General features: G+C 47.5%; 1 protein-coding gene across 4 annotated transcripts in view; it reads right to left on the bottom strand.

The window, feature by feature from the left end:
• Window positions 1-1,983: 1,983 nt before the first annotated feature.
• LOC108921655 (ephrin type-B receptor 3-like) overlaps window positions 1,984-21,123 on the bottom strand; it is a 44,760-nt gene continuing 25,620 nt past the window's right edge. Inside the window, exons 3-16 of one of the 4 annotated variants that reach the window (XM_018731237.2) lie at window positions 17,560-18,232; window positions 15,067-15,222; window positions 13,792-14,127; window positions 12,126-12,250; window positions 11,707-11,869; window positions 11,276-11,384; window positions 9,878-9,930; window positions 9,238-9,444; window positions 8,107-8,354; window positions 7,156-7,371; window positions 6,906-7,055; window positions 6,622-6,815; window positions 4,403-4,558; window positions 1,984-2,857 (exon numbers count right to left, since the gene is read on the bottom strand). In XM_018731237.2, coding sequence (XP_018586753.1) covers window positions 2,749-2,857; window positions 4,403-4,558; window positions 6,622-6,815; window positions 6,906-7,055; window positions 7,156-7,371; window positions 8,107-8,354; window positions 9,238-9,444; window positions 9,878-9,930; window positions 11,276-11,384; window positions 11,707-11,869; window positions 12,126-12,250; window positions 13,792-14,127; window positions 15,067-15,222; window positions 17,560-18,232 — 2,895 coding nt within the window. In that variant the 3' untranslated portion in view covers window positions 1,984-2,748. The remainder of the gene's footprint in view (window positions 2,858-4,402; window positions 4,559-6,621; window positions 6,816-6,905; window positions 7,056-7,155; window positions 7,372-8,106; window positions 8,355-9,237; window positions 9,445-9,877; window positions 9,931-11,275; window positions 11,385-11,706; window positions 11,870-12,125; window positions 12,251-13,791; window positions 14,128-15,066; window positions 15,223-17,559; window positions 18,233-21,123) is intronic. The other 3 variants (XM_018731238.2, XM_018731239.2, XM_018731241.2) reach the window with 3 other exon arrangements.

The following is a 21,123-nucleotide window of genomic DNA, read 5'->3' as shown; positions in this document are numbered from 1 at the left end:
CTTTCCTAATGAAAACTGTATCCTACAATGGTATTGAAGTTCATGATTAGTTAGAAAAAAGGGAACTTGAATTTTAATTAATTAAATAAAAGATGCATTTAAAGGGGATACTCATGGCAAGGATTTCTGAGCCACTTTCAGGCTGTCAAGTGATAATAGTAATGGAAGAGAACAATACAACAATGTGACTTATCTGGTAAAATGCTACCAATGCTATTGTGTTTTCAGTAATAATTCATTATATGGAGTCATCACGGGAATTAGATACGTCCTTGATACAAACTTTGATAAAAAAGGGAATACGCAGAAACTTTGCATATTAACCATGATGGCTCTCAAAGTGCCAAGGAAGGAGGGGATGTTTCCCAAAGGAAGACAAAGAATACTGTGCCACAGTCACGAATCGGAACTCGTACAGGAAAACATTGGAATCGCTTTACTTGCTAATATTCAAATAGGGCATTTGCCGAGAACGTGCCTACTGTTACTGACAGTGTCAGAGGCCTGCTAAAATTGGCCGATCCAGGTTCACCGCTGCATCTCGGTGGGTATCCCTCACAAGCCCGAAGGTGTCTTGGTACCATGCAAGCAACATAGCTGCCATCTCCAACAATTTGATCCATCTTTGCTGTCTCGAGGTCAGGGCTGCGGGGCTCCTGCAAAGCCGTATGGCACTAATCGAGCCACCAGTACACTGAGACTGGGTGAGAACAGCAACAGGGAAATACATAATGATAGGGTGGTAGTTCCCCATCTCTGATTGAGAAAGTATTCCTCAGAGCAGCAGGTCGCTGGGGGCTTTAGTGACGCTGACAGTCTAGAAAGTGGGCTTTATAGCAGTGTACTCATCAACCGCAGGGACGACCTGTGACTGAGCTGCTAGAACCTTAGGACTGAGGTTTCTCTTGGGGTTTTTTTTACCTACCTCTACTCCCCCAGAACAGGAAAGGTGTCTGAGATGTGACAGCAGGGCATCTATCACAAATCTCCAACTCCAACCATGCCCCCGGATGACTCACAGCCCCGCGACCGCTACCACTGACACAGGCGCATCTGGCCGAGTGGGGACGGCGTCACCAGCAACTTTTTCAGTTCATTTCAAGGATGGAGGATAAGTGGACAATTTCACAAGGCTATATTCATGCTGCTTTTCTCTTGTTAATTCCTAAATGGATGCTCTTGTGTGCACAAAAAACAGCCAAGCGCATTCAGTGCTTTACAGGATTACCGCACCTGCAGGATTCACTACTTGTCCTACCCATTTTCCTTCATCCTTCTCTCTCTGAGTCCACACCAAAAGCACAGCCCTCCCACTACCCACAGACCTCTAAATCCTCTCAACAAAGCCATGTTCTCACTGCATCTGTACACATTCCTGTATGTCCCTCTGTTGGGCTCCACCGTGATCCTCTCGTTTTTCTGCTCAACCCACAAAACACCAAATTGCTATGAGTATCGATTGTGTTACACAGACTTGGGCTCCTGTTTGGTCATTTGGGTCCACAGATCGAACGAGCTTTCGCCCTCAAAGGAAGGGAAGAAAAAAGGGAGGGAAATAAGAGAAGACCATTACAAGGATGAGATACGCAAGTATATTACTGGAGAAAGACATATAAGGTCCTTTTCTGCAGTTGCTTGGAATTTCTGAACAATGCGTATATATATTTAATTGTGGAACTAATAAAAATTGCAAAATTATCATCAGAGAAACAGCGGCGCTGTCTCAGGAATAAACTTTTCTTCTCACAATTCAGTTCATGCGCAAAAGTTTCCACTACGGCTCGTAGTCGAAGCTGTATTGTACAAGATTTGTGCGCGTGGCCTTGCAAGCGCTCTCAGACACATAAATCAGACTGGGAGGTCCATCCATTGAGTCTTTATAGTGCTCCGCCTGCTCCTCCCGTCGCACCATCGCATCCACTGTCCTGATGGGGCGTCACATAGAATTATCAGCCAACATAAAAACAAGAATCCCGATAATATTGGTTTTTTTAATGGGCTGACAAACAAAGTAATAGCAATTATAATAGTTATTTAAAATAAAAAAGAAGACTGTAAGGGAGGCCCCAAAACTGCCATGAATTCACCCAGAATTTTTACATAGGTTGGTTTGGAGAATCATCACCAAAAGTTTCCTGGGTTTTCATACCTACGTCCGTCACAGTTCATCTTTCTCCCCACTCCTGGTATGGAGCATTCCAGACTTTTCCGCCACCCCTCTCTCAGGCATGTGCACGTAAAATTAAATATCTTCAATATGAAGATCAGAAAATACAAAAAGAAGAATTCGGGGAGAGATTGTCTGTTGTTGTCGCATTCACAACTTTACTTTGTTTCCTTTTGTAAATAGGCAGGGTTCCATTCTTACTGTCATCTTCAAAACATAGTGAAGATCAACCTCTGGTTTCTGCCAGAATGTGGACAGAGCAAATGCAGACGAGTTTCATTTGAGGAAGCGGTAGACCCAAAAGTTTGTGAAGATCCAGCCAGACGCCAAAAAATAATAATAATAATTAAAAAATGACACGCACGCATGCAAACATCACCAAGGGAGGCCTGCACAGGTTATGGACTGTTGAAAATACAAAATAACCATGGTCGTATCTGTTGGTGTAAACGCAGTGATAACATGGGAGGTGGAAGAAACAGAAACGTCTGAGGCACTGCGAGCCAGTTTTCTGATTGGCAGAGATGGTCAGGCAGCTGGGGTTTCTATTGGCTCTTTCTGGCAAAGTCCTTCCTTCTCATTCAGACCTGGATAGGCAGCGTTTGGTTCATCTGTAGTCTCATGTCCTGAATGCTTCCCAAAATCTTCTTCTGGTGGCCGGCCAGCGTCACTCCTATCCGTAGGAGGTCCCTATAAAAGGCAGAAAACAAGGGTCAGGAAGCACTTCACCAGACTCTTGAGGAGAGACACGACAAGTTTTTATTAAACCCCACTTGAATGAGATGCAGCCTACAATTTGCGTGGGAGCAAGGCCAAACCTGGTCACACAGAGCTTCAAGCACAAATCCATGCAAATGACGCGCCAACGGTTAGCATCGCTCCATGGTACACGTCCTACTCCTCTGCGACAAACTCATTGCACGCACAGAAGAGGTGACTGTTGTGGTTGAGATCAAAGGTGCAGCAAAATAGTGGGTGCGAAGGAAATCGATAACCTCCCCTCCCTCCACGCAGGTGCCTACATTCACATGACTTGTTTAATCACTAAGTCAACACTAGGGCGCCCAGTTGGGTCTTTACGCACCTTTCCCACCTGGCAGAGACCTTGACGGAGCTGAAGCCAGAGAAATCCACGTAACCATGTAACCAAGGCCATGTTAATTAGGACTCTCCGTGCCAGAACATCATTAGCTCTCTCACAAACTGCAAACTAAACACTGCTGGGAGATAAATGATCCCATTTTTCAGGCAAGGCGATGTGAAGCAAACCTTCTTGTCAGGACACAGAAGTATCACTGCAGTCCATTTCTAAAATGTGTTGCTCTTAGCAGCTCTCCATCTTAGGGGTGAATTATAACCTACACATTTTAGATGACTGTAAAACACCTGCTGCTCTCTGGTATGAGTTGGCTGTTCCAGAAGCTATGGAGGTAGAAGTCCTAGGCGACAACCTCCCACTCCCACAGAGTGGAGGTGAGCAGCAAGGGAGCAGCAGGTGATGTAATGGAGAGTGATTAGTTGTCTTGGCTCTATCTTTGAGCCATTTCTCATCACCATGCTTACAAACACCAGCTAATTGCCCCCACCCCCATCCCCCTGCCATTCTCATCACACCAGCAGCAGAGAGTGAAACCATAACAAACAGAGGCCATTACAGGTATCTCCTGGTATTAAAAACCAGAGAAATCCTCCAAATTGGTGGGTTTTTGTGAAGCCAGATTAAAACAAATTACCTTACCTCCATGTCTTGTACTCCCCTTAACGGGGGTCCACATACAGTATAAACAATCATTATCCTTATTCATTCATTACATACAGATAATGTGTCTCCTTTTTTGGTGACTTTGAAGCATTTCACTCTTAGCACTTTGCGATTTCACAAATGTCACATGCACCCCAGAGTATACATGCCTGACATTCTCCGAGACGTGTTGTGGCATGCAGAGGAGTGGCAGCATGGAAACAGCAGTTAAACACTTGGACCTTTAACAACTGTTAAAAAATTGTATGCTTTGTTTTGCTTTTCCTTCTCTCTGGCCCATCACCCATTTCCTTTCATCAGCTTCCTATTCCTGACTTTAGAAATGTTCCCTCCATCTTGTAGGTTTGTTAATGAGCCCTCCAAGATCCAGTTCTATATCTTGAATAATTTTTGTTTACTTTCCTTCCTCTAAAAATGTCATCCGCCCGCTTGGCTGCTTCCTCCGGCACCACAGTTCACCCACGTTCACTCACTCTGCGGTCATCTGTGCCACCAGATCGAAGGAAGCAAAGCCGGCATTGAGGAAATTATCTCGGTAGCGGCTCATCTTGATGGCGTCCAGCCAGTCGCCCACAGTGGTGAAGGTGGTGTAGTCGGGGACACAGCGGTCGAGAAGGGGCTGAGAGACACTACGGGGAGAGAGACAAAGAGAGAGAGAGAGAGTTAGCTCAACTCTCATGACCCCCCTTTTAACACACCCCACCATGTCTCCCCCCAAAGAGTCCCTTAGTCCACACCCCATGTCCACTGTGGGCGACTTGGCTGGAGACACAAGACAGGCAGGCAAACAGCTACTTATGACACTATGACACAGGGCAGCAGGCAGTGTAGTAATTAGCAAGACAGGCCGGTAAACAAAAGGTTGCACGGTCTGGTCCCAGGAGAAGCCCTACTGGCATGGCCTTGAGCACAGAGCCTGAATAACTTTAGGGGAAAAAAAAATAAAAATTAATCCATAGTCCTAGAGATTGACTTGAGATAAAACCATCTCCTTGCAGATGCTGTATGTAATGCTGATGCCATCACAGCACAGGCACATAGAACCATGTCTGCGTACTCAAAGGAGCGATACTCGATCACGCAAGCATGGCAGGGTTTCAGTCGCATAGCAAGTAAGAGCTCTCAGATGCCAGTCACTGAGCAAAGAAGTGTTTGGAAACATGGAACTGCATACCAAGCACTAATGCTGAAACACATAGCCCTCCGGCCAACTAAGCACAAAAAAATACATTATTTCAAACTAAATGCACTGAAATACATGCTCCCACACCACGCAGCTATGACCGTTAAGTTTAAAAAAAAAAAAAGAGTCTCGTCATGGTGATGTGTTAAATATAAATGAATTTTTTACCACTGTATTAATCATCCATAAAGTAAAGAATGCTGGTGTATTATGATCTTGCTCCATACTCTTATTTGCAGCTGTGAAACAGAATGCACTGTAAGAGACAACTGGGAGGCATAAACAGAGAAGCCCCACTTGGTTGCCATATCCCAATCCTTGTCATATTTGGCCAGTATTAGATTAATCAACAATTAAAAACAGAAGGAGGCTAATAAGGCTGTATAGAGGCTCCATTGAGGGGCCTGGTGCAGACTGATGGGATAAGAGATTTTTAATAAGCTTGCCTTTAGGGCTAAGGGGCTCAGTCATTAACCTAATAGACAAGTTCCCTTAATGGGCTTTTGTTACTGCCCCCCCCCCCCCCCCCCACCCCCAATTTAGTTTCAAAGAAGCTGGTTCCTCCAGCACAGGGGCAGCTCGTAGTAACCACATCTGAAAAAATCCAACAGCTAGTGCTGTTCACCTAATCCAGGTGCCGAAGGTCAGTCTTATCCTTCTGTACCCAGCCCAGTAAAAAAAAAAAAAAAAAAAAAAAAGGACAAGGAGACGTTGTCCTTCCAAATGACTGAATAATTGACAGTGAGCACAAAGAGACCCAGTGATACGCAGACTGGATTTGGTGTGTACCCAAACCTTGCAGAGCTACTTGGACTCTGACTCTCTTGACACATCAGCTTACACCAAAAGAATTGCACAGGATGGCCACATTTAGCAGGAGATGGTAAAACAAGTACATCCCTCACCCTCCACTCATTAAGCTCTGCAGAAGGCCTGCTCTCCGATGGCCCGTTTAAAATCTCGTTAACTAGCTAATTAAAACCAGTCCCCTCCATGCCTCATCTTAATCTTGCTAATTACCCTCACTCAATCATCTCAATCATTGCCATAACAGCAGCCATAAGTGTCCCTTAGTTCAGGAAACATCTTTGTTCACGAAACACCCTGAATGCAACTGTAAAAATTCATAATAATTCACAAATTAAAGGTAGAGAAAGCTAGAAGACCGGAAGCAACTGAGACCTAGGGTCTGTCACACCTTAAAAAACAAAAGATATGCATGCAAAGTTTCAGTAGTGTACATATCTACTGTCTGTATACACACACAAAATTTATATGGACAAGATTCTCTGATGTATACATACCCTTGTGTCTGTGTATGTATCAGAGGACCTTGTGTATGTGTCCGCTTGTATCAATAATTCAGTCATAATATGTTCTGTTTGGATCATCAAAATTTTTAGAGCAACAAACTACCCTTCTGACAGAAAAAGCATGTAACTTTTCAATTTAATGTGAAACCATTTGGCTTTATAGAGAGTCCTGCCCAAAATTTTACATTCCACTCACCCTGAGTGAGTGCTGCTCACCACCTTTAGGCTGGCAGCATTGCGAATGAGCTTGTCCAGAGTGTTAACAATCTGAGAGAACTTGGGTCTCAGGTTCCTCTCCTTCACCCAGCAGTCTAGCATGAGTTGGTGGAGGGCGGTAGGGCAATCCATAGGTGGAGGGAGCCGGTAGTCCTGCTCTACAGCATTGATGACCTAGAAAGGAGGGCAGAGGAAAGGGTCAGGACCCAGTGGGGGGGTCAAGAGGTTATAGTGAAAACTTGAGATTATGCTGACCATACTCACATCCTGGTTGCTCATGTCCCAGTATGGACGCTCTCCGTATGACATCACTTCCCACATGACAATACCATAGCTCCACACATCACTAGCTGATGTGAACTTCCTGTAGGCGATAGCTTCAGGGGCTGTCCAACGGATGGGAATCTTCCCTCCCTGCAAGCACATGAGCAAGGCAAACTGTAAGATGCATGGCCACAATGGCAGACAAAAAAAATCAAATCAGCAGGGGGTGCAAACAGTCACATATACTGACCAGAGAGCTGGTGTAGGTTGGGTCTGTGGAGTCATCCTCCAGGAAGCGAGACAGGCCAAAGTCAGACACCTTGCATACCAGGTTGCTGTTGACCAGGATGTTGCGGGCAGCCAGGTCACGGTGGACATAGTTCATGTCAGAGAGGTATTTCATTCCAGCCGCAATGCCCCGCAACATTCCAACAAGTTGAATGACCGTGAACTGCCCATCATTCATCTAGCAGAGAGAGAAAGACACATCATTACACAGATTCGCTTAGTCACCTGGGCTGACTGGTAGTGTAGTGGTTAGTATTACTACCTTTAGATCCAAAGGTTGCTGGTTTGATCCTTTAGTACACTTAAACCAGGATCTTACCCCAAATTACTACACTAAAAATTTCCAGCTGGGTAAATAAGTGTCAGCTTACAATAATTGTAACTTGAACATTGTAAGTAGCTTTGGTGAAAAGCATCAGCTACATATAAATGTAGTTAGAAATATTCCTGAGTCTGTGTCATTTTGTGGTTAATATTCTAATAAGGCTGTGATACATTGCTGCCAGACTTCTTCCTAAATGTCAGTAAAGGATAATTTACCAGTGCCTTACAGTGCTAGAGTAAGGACCTTTCTTAATGAAATGTGAAAGAGGTTAAATCTCATCTTCATAAACAGATTATGAAGATTAGCTTGGTGTTCCACTTGTGTTTGGAAGAGAAGATCACATCCTACATAAATAGGTTGTTGGTCTAGAATTCTGACAAACTTAATTATCCTTATTGTTCTGAAACACATGGGATTTTAGAGTAGCTTGCAAATGTTGCATCCTAGCTGTTTCACTGGAGTCTCTCTCTCATTCTTGGGGGATTGAAACAACTAATACAGTAGGCGTTACAATGAGTGCCAAGTTGTGGTAGCATCAGAAATGGTTCAACATGCTCACGGTCAGGCTGAATCTATAATGATGCTCACCCTCAGGAAAGAGTCCAGAGCCCCATTTTCCATGAACTCCGTGACTATCATGACTGGTCGACTCTTGGTCACCACACCTTCCAAACGGATGATGTTCGGGTGGTCGAACTGGCCCATGATGCTGGCCTCGCTCAAAAAGTCGCGCCTCTGTCGTTCAGTGTACCCTGCCTTCAGTGTCTTGATGGCCACAATAATCTCCCGTCGGCCAGGCTGCTTGAGTCGACCACGGCAAACCTCTCCAAACTCCCCTGACAGGGAGGCAGACAGAGAGGGGAGGGCACAGAGGAGGGGCGGAGTGGAGGAAAGTGGAGGAAAAAGGGAGAGGGAGCATTACTGGTTTGAACTAAGGACTTAGGGAAGGAGGGACCGAAAGAGGTGGGGTATCCAGAAGAGGGGCATAACTGTGGGAACAGTGGCACGGACTCAAAGGGTTGGGTGGGGTTGAGTGTGAAGCAAGTGACGGACAGAAGGAATCAATTAGGGGTGACATTAAGGATCTAAGACAGAGGAAGAAGGAGAAGGAGTGATGGGAGGGGAGAGAAGCTTGATGGGTATAGAAGATCTGTGTTCTGCGGTGGGATGCGTTCATGAGAGGGCAGAGGCCAGGGGCAGAGAGGGAGATGATCAGTATATCACTAAAGGCAAGGTTGGGAAGTACTCGGCTTTAGGAGCAGCAGAAGATGTTAGAAGCACTGTTGTAGAGCAGGGGGAAAGCTGCACGTGACACTTCATTAAATGGCAGGTCTCCAAGTTAGAAATGCCAAACCCTGGTTCCTGGGGGGCAAGCTCCTGTAACCTTTAGCTGTGGTTTGAAAACAACTAAACTACTCTGATTAAATTTTCCTTGCACAAAAAGCACTCCATTTTAAGTGTGTTTTAATTTAGCAGTGAAAGAAACGAGTCCTGATTTTTCTAGGGGAAGGACTATCTGCAGTTGCGAGGGTAGGGCCATTTAGTGGTTAAATAGGACACACACAACTCTGGCCCTTGGCACACCTTCAGACAAGGTGGGGTCAGCTGATCAGGTCAATGGCTGAGCCATTAGTTGGCATGGACATTCCAAAGCCATGAGTCCCCCCAGGACCAGCATCGTGAAAAGCAGATAAGGAGACAATCAAGTGATTTAAGTACCGCTTGGGGTGAAGTCCTTTAACGGAATGGCCTGGAAGTGCCTAGCTGTCTTCCCCCTGCTGCTGAGGAGCCTGTGTTGGTTACCTGCCCCGATGACCTCCTCGATCTTCACGCAGGAGATGTCAATTTCTTTGGCAAATTCGCGAATGGCCTCATTCGGGTCTTCGTAGGTGAAGGGATCAATATAAACCTTCATGCCAGGAGTTACTGAAAATGGAGATAGAGAAAGTGGGATATGGTACTATCAGTCACCAACCTTGCCAGGGAAGATTAGGTCCCAATTTTGGCCTTGGAAACTATGACATTTCAAGTGTAAATTTGTGTCACAGCCACCTGTTAGCAACTGTAGCCGACCAAAGTCGATTCATGGACCCAAACAGGAGCTTGCCTTTTTCAAACTCGCTTTCATTGATTTTATTGGGTCTCCACTGTGAACTTAATTCAGGCATGTTACCCAAATATTATGTGGCACTGTGGGTTCCAGAACAATTAAACACATTACAGTTACAATGACAAACTGGTAATTACACAAATGGCTTGCACCCAGACATAAATCACATAATACCTGCCGGCTATGTAGCGTACCTGGAATGACAGGGTCTTGTAATAAATTAAGTGGGTACAAGCAGAAGAAACTTACTGTACTGCTGAAGTTTTTCTGTGTACTCCAGTTCTGAGCCAGTGCGTTGCTTCCTGTGGACAAAAGTGCAACAGAGCTCAGTAGGCCGCTCGTGGACCCCGTTGTTCGTTGGCACGAAACACAGCCTAGCGCTCTCGTCTACATTTCTTTAAATATGCGGGAACTGGCGTTGCTGTGCAAGTTCCTTTGTTCACAGGAGACACTGACACTTTGCCGAAGTTACGAGTGGGTGTCTTGCTTGAGACTGAGCCTCCCGGAAACTACAGAACGAGAGCAAATCAATCGGGGTGGTAGCAACCTTTTCCAAAGCTGAGCGGTCTCAAGTGAGTTTAGGGTGAGGTGCTGTCATCTGCTGAAAAGGTAATGAAGTCTATTTCTAGACATTGCAGTAACCATCTCCTTGCCTTTTCAGTCTGCACCGAACAATCCAGCGTGAGCCTTTGCTGTAGCTTACACCGGTGCCACGCTCCTCGTCAATTTTTTCCCTCCGTTTTATTCCTTCCCTTGTGCCAGTCCATTAATATGTATGTGCGACTGCTTCAGTGTGTATGTGTGTGTGTCTGTGAGGGAGGGTGTTGGAATTAGATGTTAATGTGGTTCCTTTGTTGTCTAACCAGTAACCAGGACAATAATGCCCGCTAGTAATTTGCATCTCATTTCCAATTCAAATGTGGGTTCCTGGGATATGGCGAAGCCTCTGTGTTGCAGACACATGGAGATACTGAGACACAATGTATCGATGAAAGGAAAGAAAAAGGGGGCAAATACAGATTATTCAGTCTGGCTTGACGAAGCGCTGGCCGTCAGAGGAGGCCGTGGCATGAACCGTGTGACGGAAAGCTGGGTGTCCGCTGTGTGGCATGAGCCGTGGCATCTTCGGGGAGGGATCGAGGGAGGAGGAGGAGGACGAGGACGGCCGTCCTCACGGTTTTCTGAAGGAGAGTTTCGGTATTCCAGAGGAGCGCTGGCAAAGGGGCCCCGGGGCACAGCCAACCGGTGCTCATGTTCGAACAAATTCACAGGGAGCTGCTCTCTCATTCATAGGAGTACAACTGAAATATTCATCCACATCCAGACACATTTCCCTTCCCTACGCGTTACAAATCGGTCTGGTCTAGACAGCCTGATTCACGACTGCATTTCATCCTATGCATGAAATATAGAACTTACAAATGCAAGTGGGACTGACATGTATTAATGTCAGGAAAATAGAAAAAAATACATAGGTAAAACTGGATCGCTGCTGCTGTCAGCGGTGCATATTTTAAGTTCAGTTCATATAATTGCGGGAAAGATGCTTTACCAGGCTGACTTCTGGGGGAAACAATGGCAGTGGGAACGTCGGCATCATGAATCCTTAAAGGTGCACGTCTGCATTTGAGCAGGATGAACACTCACCGGAGACAGACGATGGCGATGACAACTAAGGCAATGATGAAGACCAGACCAGCAGTAGCTGAGCCCACGATGAAGGGCAGCTGCACCTGCAGAGACCTGTCCGGGTCACCTGGGGTTGAGAAGGTGGAAGAAGTTAGCCGCCGCCAAGGTCACCTTACCTACCAGCGCTTTGGGCCCAGTTCTTCCAACAGACCGCTCTAAGGCTTTTAAGACAAGAACTGACAAACCAGAGCGAAAGGTTGTTATGGTCTTTCCGTGGCATTTTGTCTTTCTGGATTCGAAAGGATGAGAAAAATCTTGCGATTCTAAGACACATTTTTATAGTGGATGCTTTTGGGATCAAATATCTTGCCTGTTGCAAAAATTCCGCTACGTAAAACGCAAGAGCAAACGGGGAAGTGTGTGAGAGAGGGAGTGTAGCGAGGACATACTCTCCAGGTTGGTGCTGAAGTCCACCGGGGCGCTATAGTGGCCATAGCCAGCCACGGTCCTGGCCCGCACCTGGACCACGTAGCTCGTGCCGGGTCGCAGTCCCTCCACCCGGGCGGAGCTGCGCTGAGCTGTCACAGTGTGTGCGATCGCCTCCTCCCGTCCCTGCAAGGTAAGCACAAAATCCAGCCGTTGGTTAAGGAACGCGAGAGCCTGAGCGGATTGTCCTCGCGTGCCGCGTCTGTCGAAGCTGAGGAACACGCAAAATGCAGGGAGCGCGCAGAGATGCGAGAGAAAAAGGGAAGGTAGGAAACTGGAGAACAAACGAAGTTCCTCTGCAAACCCTCCACCTGTCAGAAACACGGCAGCATCGCGGTACGAGCGTGTCTGGGTCCTGTGTCTGAGACACAATGCTGCTCACCTTCTCGTGGTACTTAATCTCATAATCCAAGATGATTCCATTGGGTTTATCTGGGGGAAGCCAAGACAGGCTCATGGTGCTCGCTGTGGCCCCCATCAGGTGCACGGTGGGTACTGCAGACGGTGCTGTCGAGAGAAAAAAGCACTTGGTGAGAAGGCGCAGACAGACACACGGTTCTGTCGAAGTACCCTGCTGTATTAGCTCAGGCGTGTAATAATTCCTCTTCCCGTTCAGACTGAGCTGAAAAATCCTGTCTGCAGCTGTGTGCGAATACGAACACAGATGCGAGAAAGACACCACCAGGAAGGTATTTGAGGATGCGTGGTTTGTGAAGTCACTGGGACATTAATCCTGATCTCCCGTCTTCTTCGATTGCTCCGCAATACCCGTTATACAAGCACGATGATGTCGTAGGGGAAAAACAAAACTGACTAGACTGTTCCTCTGCCGCTCTTGGATTTCTGGATCCCGTTCCGGACTCTGTTCTGTTCTCAGAGTCGCGGCTGTTCTCCTGCTGCCCGTCTCACTGCTCTACTCTCCTTTCATTGTTCTTCCATTCACTCGTTCCTATTCACCCTCCACTCCGTTCTCACCACGGCCACGGAGTTGCCCTTTTCTTTGGACTCTCCCCGCGCCATTTTACCTCTCACCCTTTCACCCTTCCACCTCTTCATTTTCCCTTCCTGTCACACTGCCTTCCCTCCCCCTCCCGGCCCCGTGCGCCTTTTCTTCCACTTACTTTGTTAAAAGGTTTTTAAGCCCTAAGTCTGATTCTTTGATCCTTCTCTTGTCCTGATTTCCCTGCTCGTACCCGAAGTGCCGAACCTCGCCGCAGCTGCCTCCCTCTACTCCTCCCCAAAGACAATACTCCCCGGGCAGATTCCCCGATCACTTTAGCTCCCGGATTAAGGGGCCTCTTCCTCCCGAGACACAGGGTAACCATAGCGGTGCAGCAGCTTATAGCCCCCTATTTATTTTTAGTCTTAAAAGGTGAATGAATATTCAGGACACCTTCTTAGAAACTCCAGTATAATCTGATCGCGGTACAACGCCGGATCCCTGTGACCCTGGGTGGGTGGGGGTGTCCACGGGGGTTCGTTTAACCTCACGCCTGGCCCAGGCACAACAATGGTGAATAACAGGGTTTAGAGCCAGCCCCAAGTGCAAATAGGAGGCATTCCTGAGTCTTTGTGCCCCAACAGAAGGGCCAGGGAACACAAGTAGATGGAGGCAGATTATCCCCACTGCTGAATTGCCTGCAGAATCTCGCCCTCTCACACACATGCTACCGCATCACATTGCGTCGCCCGCCGCAACATCGTAAAGGAGGTTAACATCTTAAACGGATCACGTGACACCTGCCGGCTGAGAAGGGCACGGGGGATGAACGGCGGTTCAGGGGCCCGCCAGATGGGCTGCGTGCTGCAAGCTCCGTATGTGCGCTATCGGAAATCTGCTGTGTCAGCTGAGGCTATGCGGTAGCTTACGCAGCATTAATGAGCGAAGAAAAAACGTGATCGTGAGAGTGACAAGGTGACAGGCTAGGCCTTTTGGTTCAGGAGGAGGGAAGAGAGACAACATTAAAGGAGTTTATTCACTTCAAATCTAACATGCACGTGGAACCAAGGGGAGGAAGGCGGCAGAGGCGGCAGTGGCTGCGGCTCACCGGCCTGGTTGGTGGTGATGTTGACGGATGCGTATTGAGGGGGGCTGAGGCTCTTGCTGGACACGCCATTGACGGCCTGGATCTCGAAACTATAGCGGGTGTGCGCCTGCAGGTTGCGCACGGACACTCGGCGCTGCGTCAGGCCCAGTCGCCGCGGCGACACGTCCACGTTGTCGTCGCAGCGGGAGCAAGCTCCACGCTCCGGCAAACACTTCTTACAGATGACGTTGTAGAGCAGGTCACTGCGGCCACCGGTGTCCCGCGGCTCACCCCACTCCAGCACCAGGGAGGTCTCGTTCACGATCGAGATGAGGTTCCGTGGCGCAGAGGGGACCGCTGTGCGTGGATGAGGGAGACAGAGAGCACTTTTAGCTAGTCCTTATTCAGAGTGCTGCATTGCATTGTGGGAGCTTGCAGCTCATTACGGTGTGCCAGCACCCTTGCAACTGATGGAGAGGAACGGTTTGTGCGAGCTCTCGCTCTATGTTTCCCTAGATTACGTAAAACGCCCAGCATCTGTAATCCTTCAGCCAAGGCCAGCCTGAAACAATCCTCGGTAAAGCGTGAATAAAAATTACTCTCGTCATATGTTACATACGGTTCTGGCATGGCACTGTTTGGCTTCAGGCAGAGAGTGGGTTGAGGAATTAACAATGGAGCCGTTTGATCCCTGGACTGAGGTGCAGGGAGGCCTCGAACGGAGAGGCTCAGTCGAAGCCATCCTCATCCAATTACAGGGGCTAATCTTTGCTAGCAGAGCGAGAGAATCCAAAATGAACGCCGAACGAAAACCAGGAACAACAAGAGCATCGGACGGGTTTGTTTCAAGAACGCCTTTCCGCTTCCAGAAAGGGCGCTCAGCGAGTTGAATTCCTCTGGAATCTTACCACAGCTCAGTTCTGACACTGACTGATGCATCCCATGAAAGCAATTACGTTAACAGAATTTCGAGTGCGGGCTTCTTTAATAGTGCGGTAACCGCTGTCCGACTGGGCCTGACGGACAAGTACAAATAAAATTAGGCCACAAAAAGCCCAGCACAGCCTGATAAAGTGTCCCGAACCTCCCAAGAACTTGTTATAAGAATCTGATGGGCCCCCTTACTGTAAAAACCCGCATTGTGGTATACTCGGCCATAGACCGTTGCCCTCAGGGCTCTTGTTCATTTCTTGTTCGTCCGTGGCAGAGGAGGTTCTCAAAGTGCCAGGAGTAAAATCGCAGGCTTCGCAGGGACATGTTCCAGAGACTCCCGCACCCCTCCCTTCCCGTACTTACAGGTACAGGCGCTGTCAAGCGAGTCGCTGTCGGCACGGTAGTAGCCGCTCCTGCAGGAGCAGACACTGGAGGCCCCCGAGATGGCGCGGCTGTTGGGGGGGCAGGGTGAGCAAAAATCATCCCCTTGTTTGGACTTGAAGGTCCCCGGGCTGCACGCTGTGGGGGGGTTGGGGGGGGTGAAGGGGCATAAGCAGAGAAAGGAGCTTTCAACACATCGCAAACACAACGCTAAACCAGAAGACAGATTTGTCATGCGAGTTCTTCTGTTGCTTGTCACCGGTCGCTGTCACTCGAGACCCGTGCCAACAGCTCAGGACCAGAGGCTGCCGAAACACATTAAAAATGACTGGGGACCTTCTGACGCAGTGTGATATTTTCACAAAGACATTAATCCAGTTTTCATCCACGTTTATCCACATTAATCTGCTTTGTAGGAATAATTTCTTAGTGCTAATTTTGAACTTTCGGGGTATTAGCTTTCTGGAGCTTTCTGGATCCATGAAAGCGAAACAGAAAGACAGACTGAGCTCACAGTGTCGCTATCTATCTATCTATCTATCTATCTATCTATCTATCTATCTATCTATCTATCTATCACATTTAATTAATACGATTTTACAGTGTTTTTTACTTATTTGTTCTCAGATAATTTAAATTTTGGTTTCAATGTATGTGTGATGATTTTAACGTAATATTTTTGGCAGATACGGAAAGAGTGCATGGATTATGATCCTGACTGATTATACGGTTTGAAAGTATGTTTAGTGATTTTATAGGCTGCCAAAAAATGACAGATAGCTTTAATGCGAAAATTATGTTTTATTTAAGATGGAGGTCATTGTAGGTATCCGTCCTTTTGATGAGTGTATGAGAATGTGTCTTTTATCCCGTTTTAGGTATTTATAATCTGATTGTTCTTAAGTTTATGTTATGACTGGTTTTGTGGTATTTAACATTTTTAAGGAGTTTATTTAAATATTTTTGGAATGTTTTAAACACTTTATTAATACTTCATGAAATTTGGAAGAAAACTTGCATATCCATCCATCTGAAAAAACAAAACACTTTCTTTTTCATGTGTATAAATAGTAACGTTCATAAAAAATGTTTCACGGTGCACTCTACCTAAGCAGTGTCCAAGTACAGGGGCCCACTGCGGGAAGAGTGTCATATTTTTAGTGTTATATTACATCCTTCCTCTTGTACACACAAGAGGCACTCCGGCATCAGACATTATCGCTGTTTCCACTGCAGGTGCCAGGTAAAGCTTCAAATTGCTTGCTGGGTACCATTAAGGAGGCGGAGAATGTTTTTCCTTTAAACAAGCCACAGGACTGCTGAGTCACGTTCAGGAGGACACGCCGTATCCCCCCTCGCCTTCCGCCGCCCATCATGTGTGACTGCTGTGCTCGCTTTCCCGACACGCCACGGGGAAGCAGCGCAGGATGCAGCGAAACATTTCTACACCTAGTTCTACACTGTTTTTATTCACACCCTTATTCCCTCTCTCTGTTTATCCATCTTTCACCACACAGGACTTAGAAAACTGCAAAAAAAATTGGTTCAGAAATTGGGACTGTGCAAAAAGAACGAAGGAGCAAGAAATAAGGGAGAACCGAAAAAAGTGCCATTGATTAATATTTATGTGGACATACTCACCGCATTCTGGTAGGGAATTAATGAGTCCAGCGGCCTTCAGATTAAGGCAGAAAAGCAAGCCGCCCCAACCCTCGGTTTGCCGCTGCATGATTAAAGAGGTTTTTATCGGGGCTAGTCGCTAGGGCTCTAACCTTGAGCCGCCAAGAGGAAACAAATGAGTTCTTGAACATGTGCTGTAGTAGATATTTACAGGAGTCCCCCCCAGCACCATTTCCCTTATTCATCCCCTAAAGGTGGGCAGGAATTAAAATTCTCTGCTACTTTTCACATGTATTCCTCTCAGTCCACCCTGTTGCCTGTCTCCCCCTTCACCCCCCCGCCATTTCTGAGTCCACATCCCCTCCCTCTGTCATTCCCGCTCTGTCTGTTTCCCCATAGGGGCTCTATTACAGCCTTATCAGATCCATGAGAGACCGGATCTGTATGACTCCTGACCCTGACCACTTTCACTGCAGGCGCCCTCGTTCCGGCTCGCTTCATTAATGTTTTACCGCAGCCTGTACTCTCCAAGTGTCGGGCTGATCCTGTCGACGTTGCTGTCCAGCCCGCCGCTCTCGCCTGGTTTTCGTGTTCACTCGATTCCTCGCAGATGAAATGTCCCCGAGCTGCGCGGGGGGAGCTGTTTGGTATTCAGACTGAGGTCCTGCCTGGTTTGAGTTCACCTGCCTGCAATGGCTAACAGGAGATGCTCTACCTCTGCTTCTTAGGCTCCCCCTCCGGTATCGAGCAACATCTTGAAATATTTCATTATATATCCTATGTTGCTAGTAAATCTGATGCAACAGCTCTTCCGGTCTTTAAATAATAAACTTCAGCCTTGCTGTAAGTACTCACCCTGGCACTGGGTATCCTTCATAGCCGGCTCAAACCCAGCCATGCATGTGCACGCTCCGACTGGAACCATCCACTCGCCGTCGCCGTTGCAGTACAGTTTGAGTGGTACGGACACCTCATTGGCGTTTTGTACACAGACCCCAGGTGCGATCACCAGCGAGGTGGCCTCGGCGCCCGTGGCCGTCTCGGGGAACACGGCAAAGTTGGCGATGGTGGTGGAGCACTTCTTGTAGAAGACACGGACGGAGATGAGGGACATGCAGGCACCCAGGTCCTGGAAGGCCAGGTAGAACCCGGTTTTGGAGAGCGGCCCAAAGCTGCGCACCTTGGTGTTCACCCGGCCTGATTCGAGCATGGAGAAGCTCTCATCGGGGGCGATGGTGTCCACCTTCACGTAGGGGTTCTCCATCCAGGAGGGGTTGCTCTCGGTGGCTGTGTCAGATTCTGATTCGTAGTAGAAAAGGTTGAAGGTCTCCTTGCAAGAGCCGGGGATGTTGGGAATGCTATTGCAGTCGCGCACGGTGAACTTGAGCTCCACGTAGACTCGCAGAACATCTTTGCGGGGGATGAAGTCAGTGCGCAGCCAATTGTTCTGGTTGAGATCCCGCACATTGCACACCTGGTACGTCCTGATGGGGTTCATGGCATCGTCGTAGCCACTCACCTCCTCCCACTGCAAAAGATGACAGAAACACTCTTGAGGAAGAGGTCTTCTTCGACATGACCAGGTATCAGGTCAACATCTTAAACACTGAGGGTACCTGCTGTGAAGTGCATTATAAACCAAGGACAGGATGCCGTTCAAAAAGCTCGCTAATTGAGCTTCTCACTTTGCGACCTATCAGTTACACGGCAGTCAGTGTCAGGCAGTCGAGAGCTGATCCCCGTAACGCACCCCTTCATCTCCATTGACTACAGAAACGAACTGGGATTTAAATAGACTGTTCTTCCCAATTATCGAGGAGACATGTTCGCCATAGTTTTCCCGTGAAAAATGGGTGGATGTTTACCCTATTGCCACGCGAGCTGTCGCCTCTTCACTTCGCAGCCAATTGTGTTTCATTTACGGTGTGGCACTCGCATCTTTCCCAGCAGTGAGAGGGAAAGGAACAATTATCTCTCCTTTGTTTCCCCCGTTATCATGGACAATTAAAAGCAAAGCGCTGCTTTTTGAACAATAATGACTGTGATTGCTAAAGACATAAAAACCTACTTGATGTACAGGAATTCCTTCAGGCACACTAGAGCAGGGAAAAAAAAATCTGTTATCATCCCTTGCACTGTCTATCTTCTCTTCATGGACATTTATCTTTGTCTGCCCTAGACTGCAACAATATGGCAGGCTTGAACCTGATGTCACGAAAGAGGCAGAGGGGCATGGAGGGCGTTCTCTATGACATGGTCAGACATCTCTCCAGAACACCACAGTGGACCTGGGGTATCATGAAGGATTCTTGGTTACAATGGTTTGGCACCCCTCAAGAGCATGGGGCATTATGGGTAGACATGGGTATCGTAAGCGATTCTGAATAACATGGATTGGCATCTCTCGACACCTCGTAGCATAGACTTGAATCTTTCATGACGACCAAGAACAGCCATTTACCACGCTGCCACCATGAAGGAAGTCAAATTTTCCACCCCAGCCATCTCTCAAACTCGGTTATGGCTACGAGGATCTGTCACTTTCATCAGGCAAAATATTCTCAGTGGACCCGAGTTCACTGAATCCAACAAGCTCCTGCGGCACATGTGAATGTGGATCTCCTCCTGGCACTTGGTAATAAGATGCTTCAGCCAAGAGAGACCACAGTGAAAACACTATGGAGGGAAGAGGGTTTTGATAAACTGCTGATACATCATTGAGTCAGCAGGTAGGAAAATGAGTCAGCGAATGTTTTACTCCTTCTGACAAATGACAAAAAGAACTATGCCAAACCTCTTGTCTCACAGACATCTCGCTTCAACACCATCCATATTTAGCATGCCCAACTGATATGCGGAATAAAGCAGACAGGTGACAGGAGTTTCCAGGTGGAATTTGTGAGGAACACAGAAATGAGCTCAGGCCCCCCACCATGCCTTTTGAATGTCGTGACAGCGGGAGCACCCGTATCTAAACACCCTCTGATTTTCATTCAGACGGAGAGCGCTGGAGGTACTGCCGGGCTGGGGCAAGGGCGCGTGTTTGCGTGTGCACGAAGGCTGAATTCACACTCTGGAGAGTTCACATGCCCCTACTACCACTTGTGAAAGGGCTTTCTGGTTGATCTACAAACCGTTCAGTGTTCTGCTACGCTTTGAGCTTCTCACTCTACTGAGGGCAGTTGTCAAAAGCACCTTGTCATCTTTGTGTTTTATGAGGTGGAGATGAAGCCAGACAGCATGACTTTCCATATTTCCACCTTTCAACGTGTCTCGCTGACATAAATGCTAACCCTTGTGCTGTCTCCATAGAAGGCCATCTTTGGAGAGCACAGTACCGTGAAAGTACATCATCTTCACATATCTTGATGACTGAAGCACTTGGACCTGTTTGATCAATAGAGAGTGAGCATGACCAAGTCTGGGAATCATTCCCAGCTTCTCCATCCCTTTATTTTTGGAATGCCGCTGTCCCAAAGAAATGTCTAGCGGGTTGTCTTTAGCGACTGAGAAAAACACATACATGCGCCATAAACAGACAAAGGCATAAAAGGAGAGAGAGTGTGGGGGATGGGTAGGGATTGGTTGGGGGTGAGCGACTGCCCATTGAGCCTTCAGAAGCAGTATTTTCGGACGACCGGAGCGTGAAGCAAAATGAAACACCTTAGACCCAGCAGCAGTATTTCACAAAGGACAGGGAAGATGTTTAAAATCAATTCCGCTTGGTCTTAAAAATGCACTCAGAAAATTTATAACCAGGCAAACAATGAAATGAGGACTCCAATAATAATGACAGAATACAGGATGCTGTGGGATGGGGGTGGAGTGTTTAAATGAAGCATCTGCTGGGGTCCTTGGGGTGGCATTATGCCTCCTGCCCCAGACTGGTGGGTTAATGATTGTCTTTCACAGGCGGGAAGTGATGAAGGGTCACAACAGGGGCTCGCCGTCACTCGTGGTTTCCTCCGAGGTGAGGGCAGGATGGGGAACAGCTGGGGTGGGAATCCAAGGGGACCCTCGCGTGCTGCCATAAAGTCAGGCGCAATCATCTGTAGGTGGGCCCAATGCCAAGAAGGTGGCATGTGGGAGGGGGGGCAGGTCAATACTGGAGCCCCAGTTTGAGGGAAATATGGAGAAGGGTCACGGATGTGGCCCAGTGAGGGATATAAACAGTGTGAGACTTGATAACAATTCAGTGCAAGCAACATTGCTTCTGACATTGTGCTAACAGGTGCAAAAAAGGTCCTTCCTGACCAGTATCGCTATGTATACAGCTTGGGGAAGTGATGTCCATATGACCACTGGATGGCGCTATGAAGAGGATGGCTATCAGATGTGGTTTTCTCCACATATTCTTGAGATTCAAATTTTTGGACATACTTCTACGACAAGAAACAAGTTGTTCAAACCCCACCCCAA

Source organism: Scleropages formosus, chromosome 25 (genome assembly GCF_900964775.1).
Source record: "Scleropages formosus chromosome 25, fSclFor1.1, whole genome shotgun sequence".
Taxonomy (NCBI): Eukaryota; Metazoa; Chordata; class Actinopteri; order Osteoglossiformes; family Osteoglossidae; genus Scleropages; species Scleropages formosus.
Note: the sequence above shows the minus strand (reverse complement) of the source record. Positions and strands in the feature narration are given on the sequence as shown.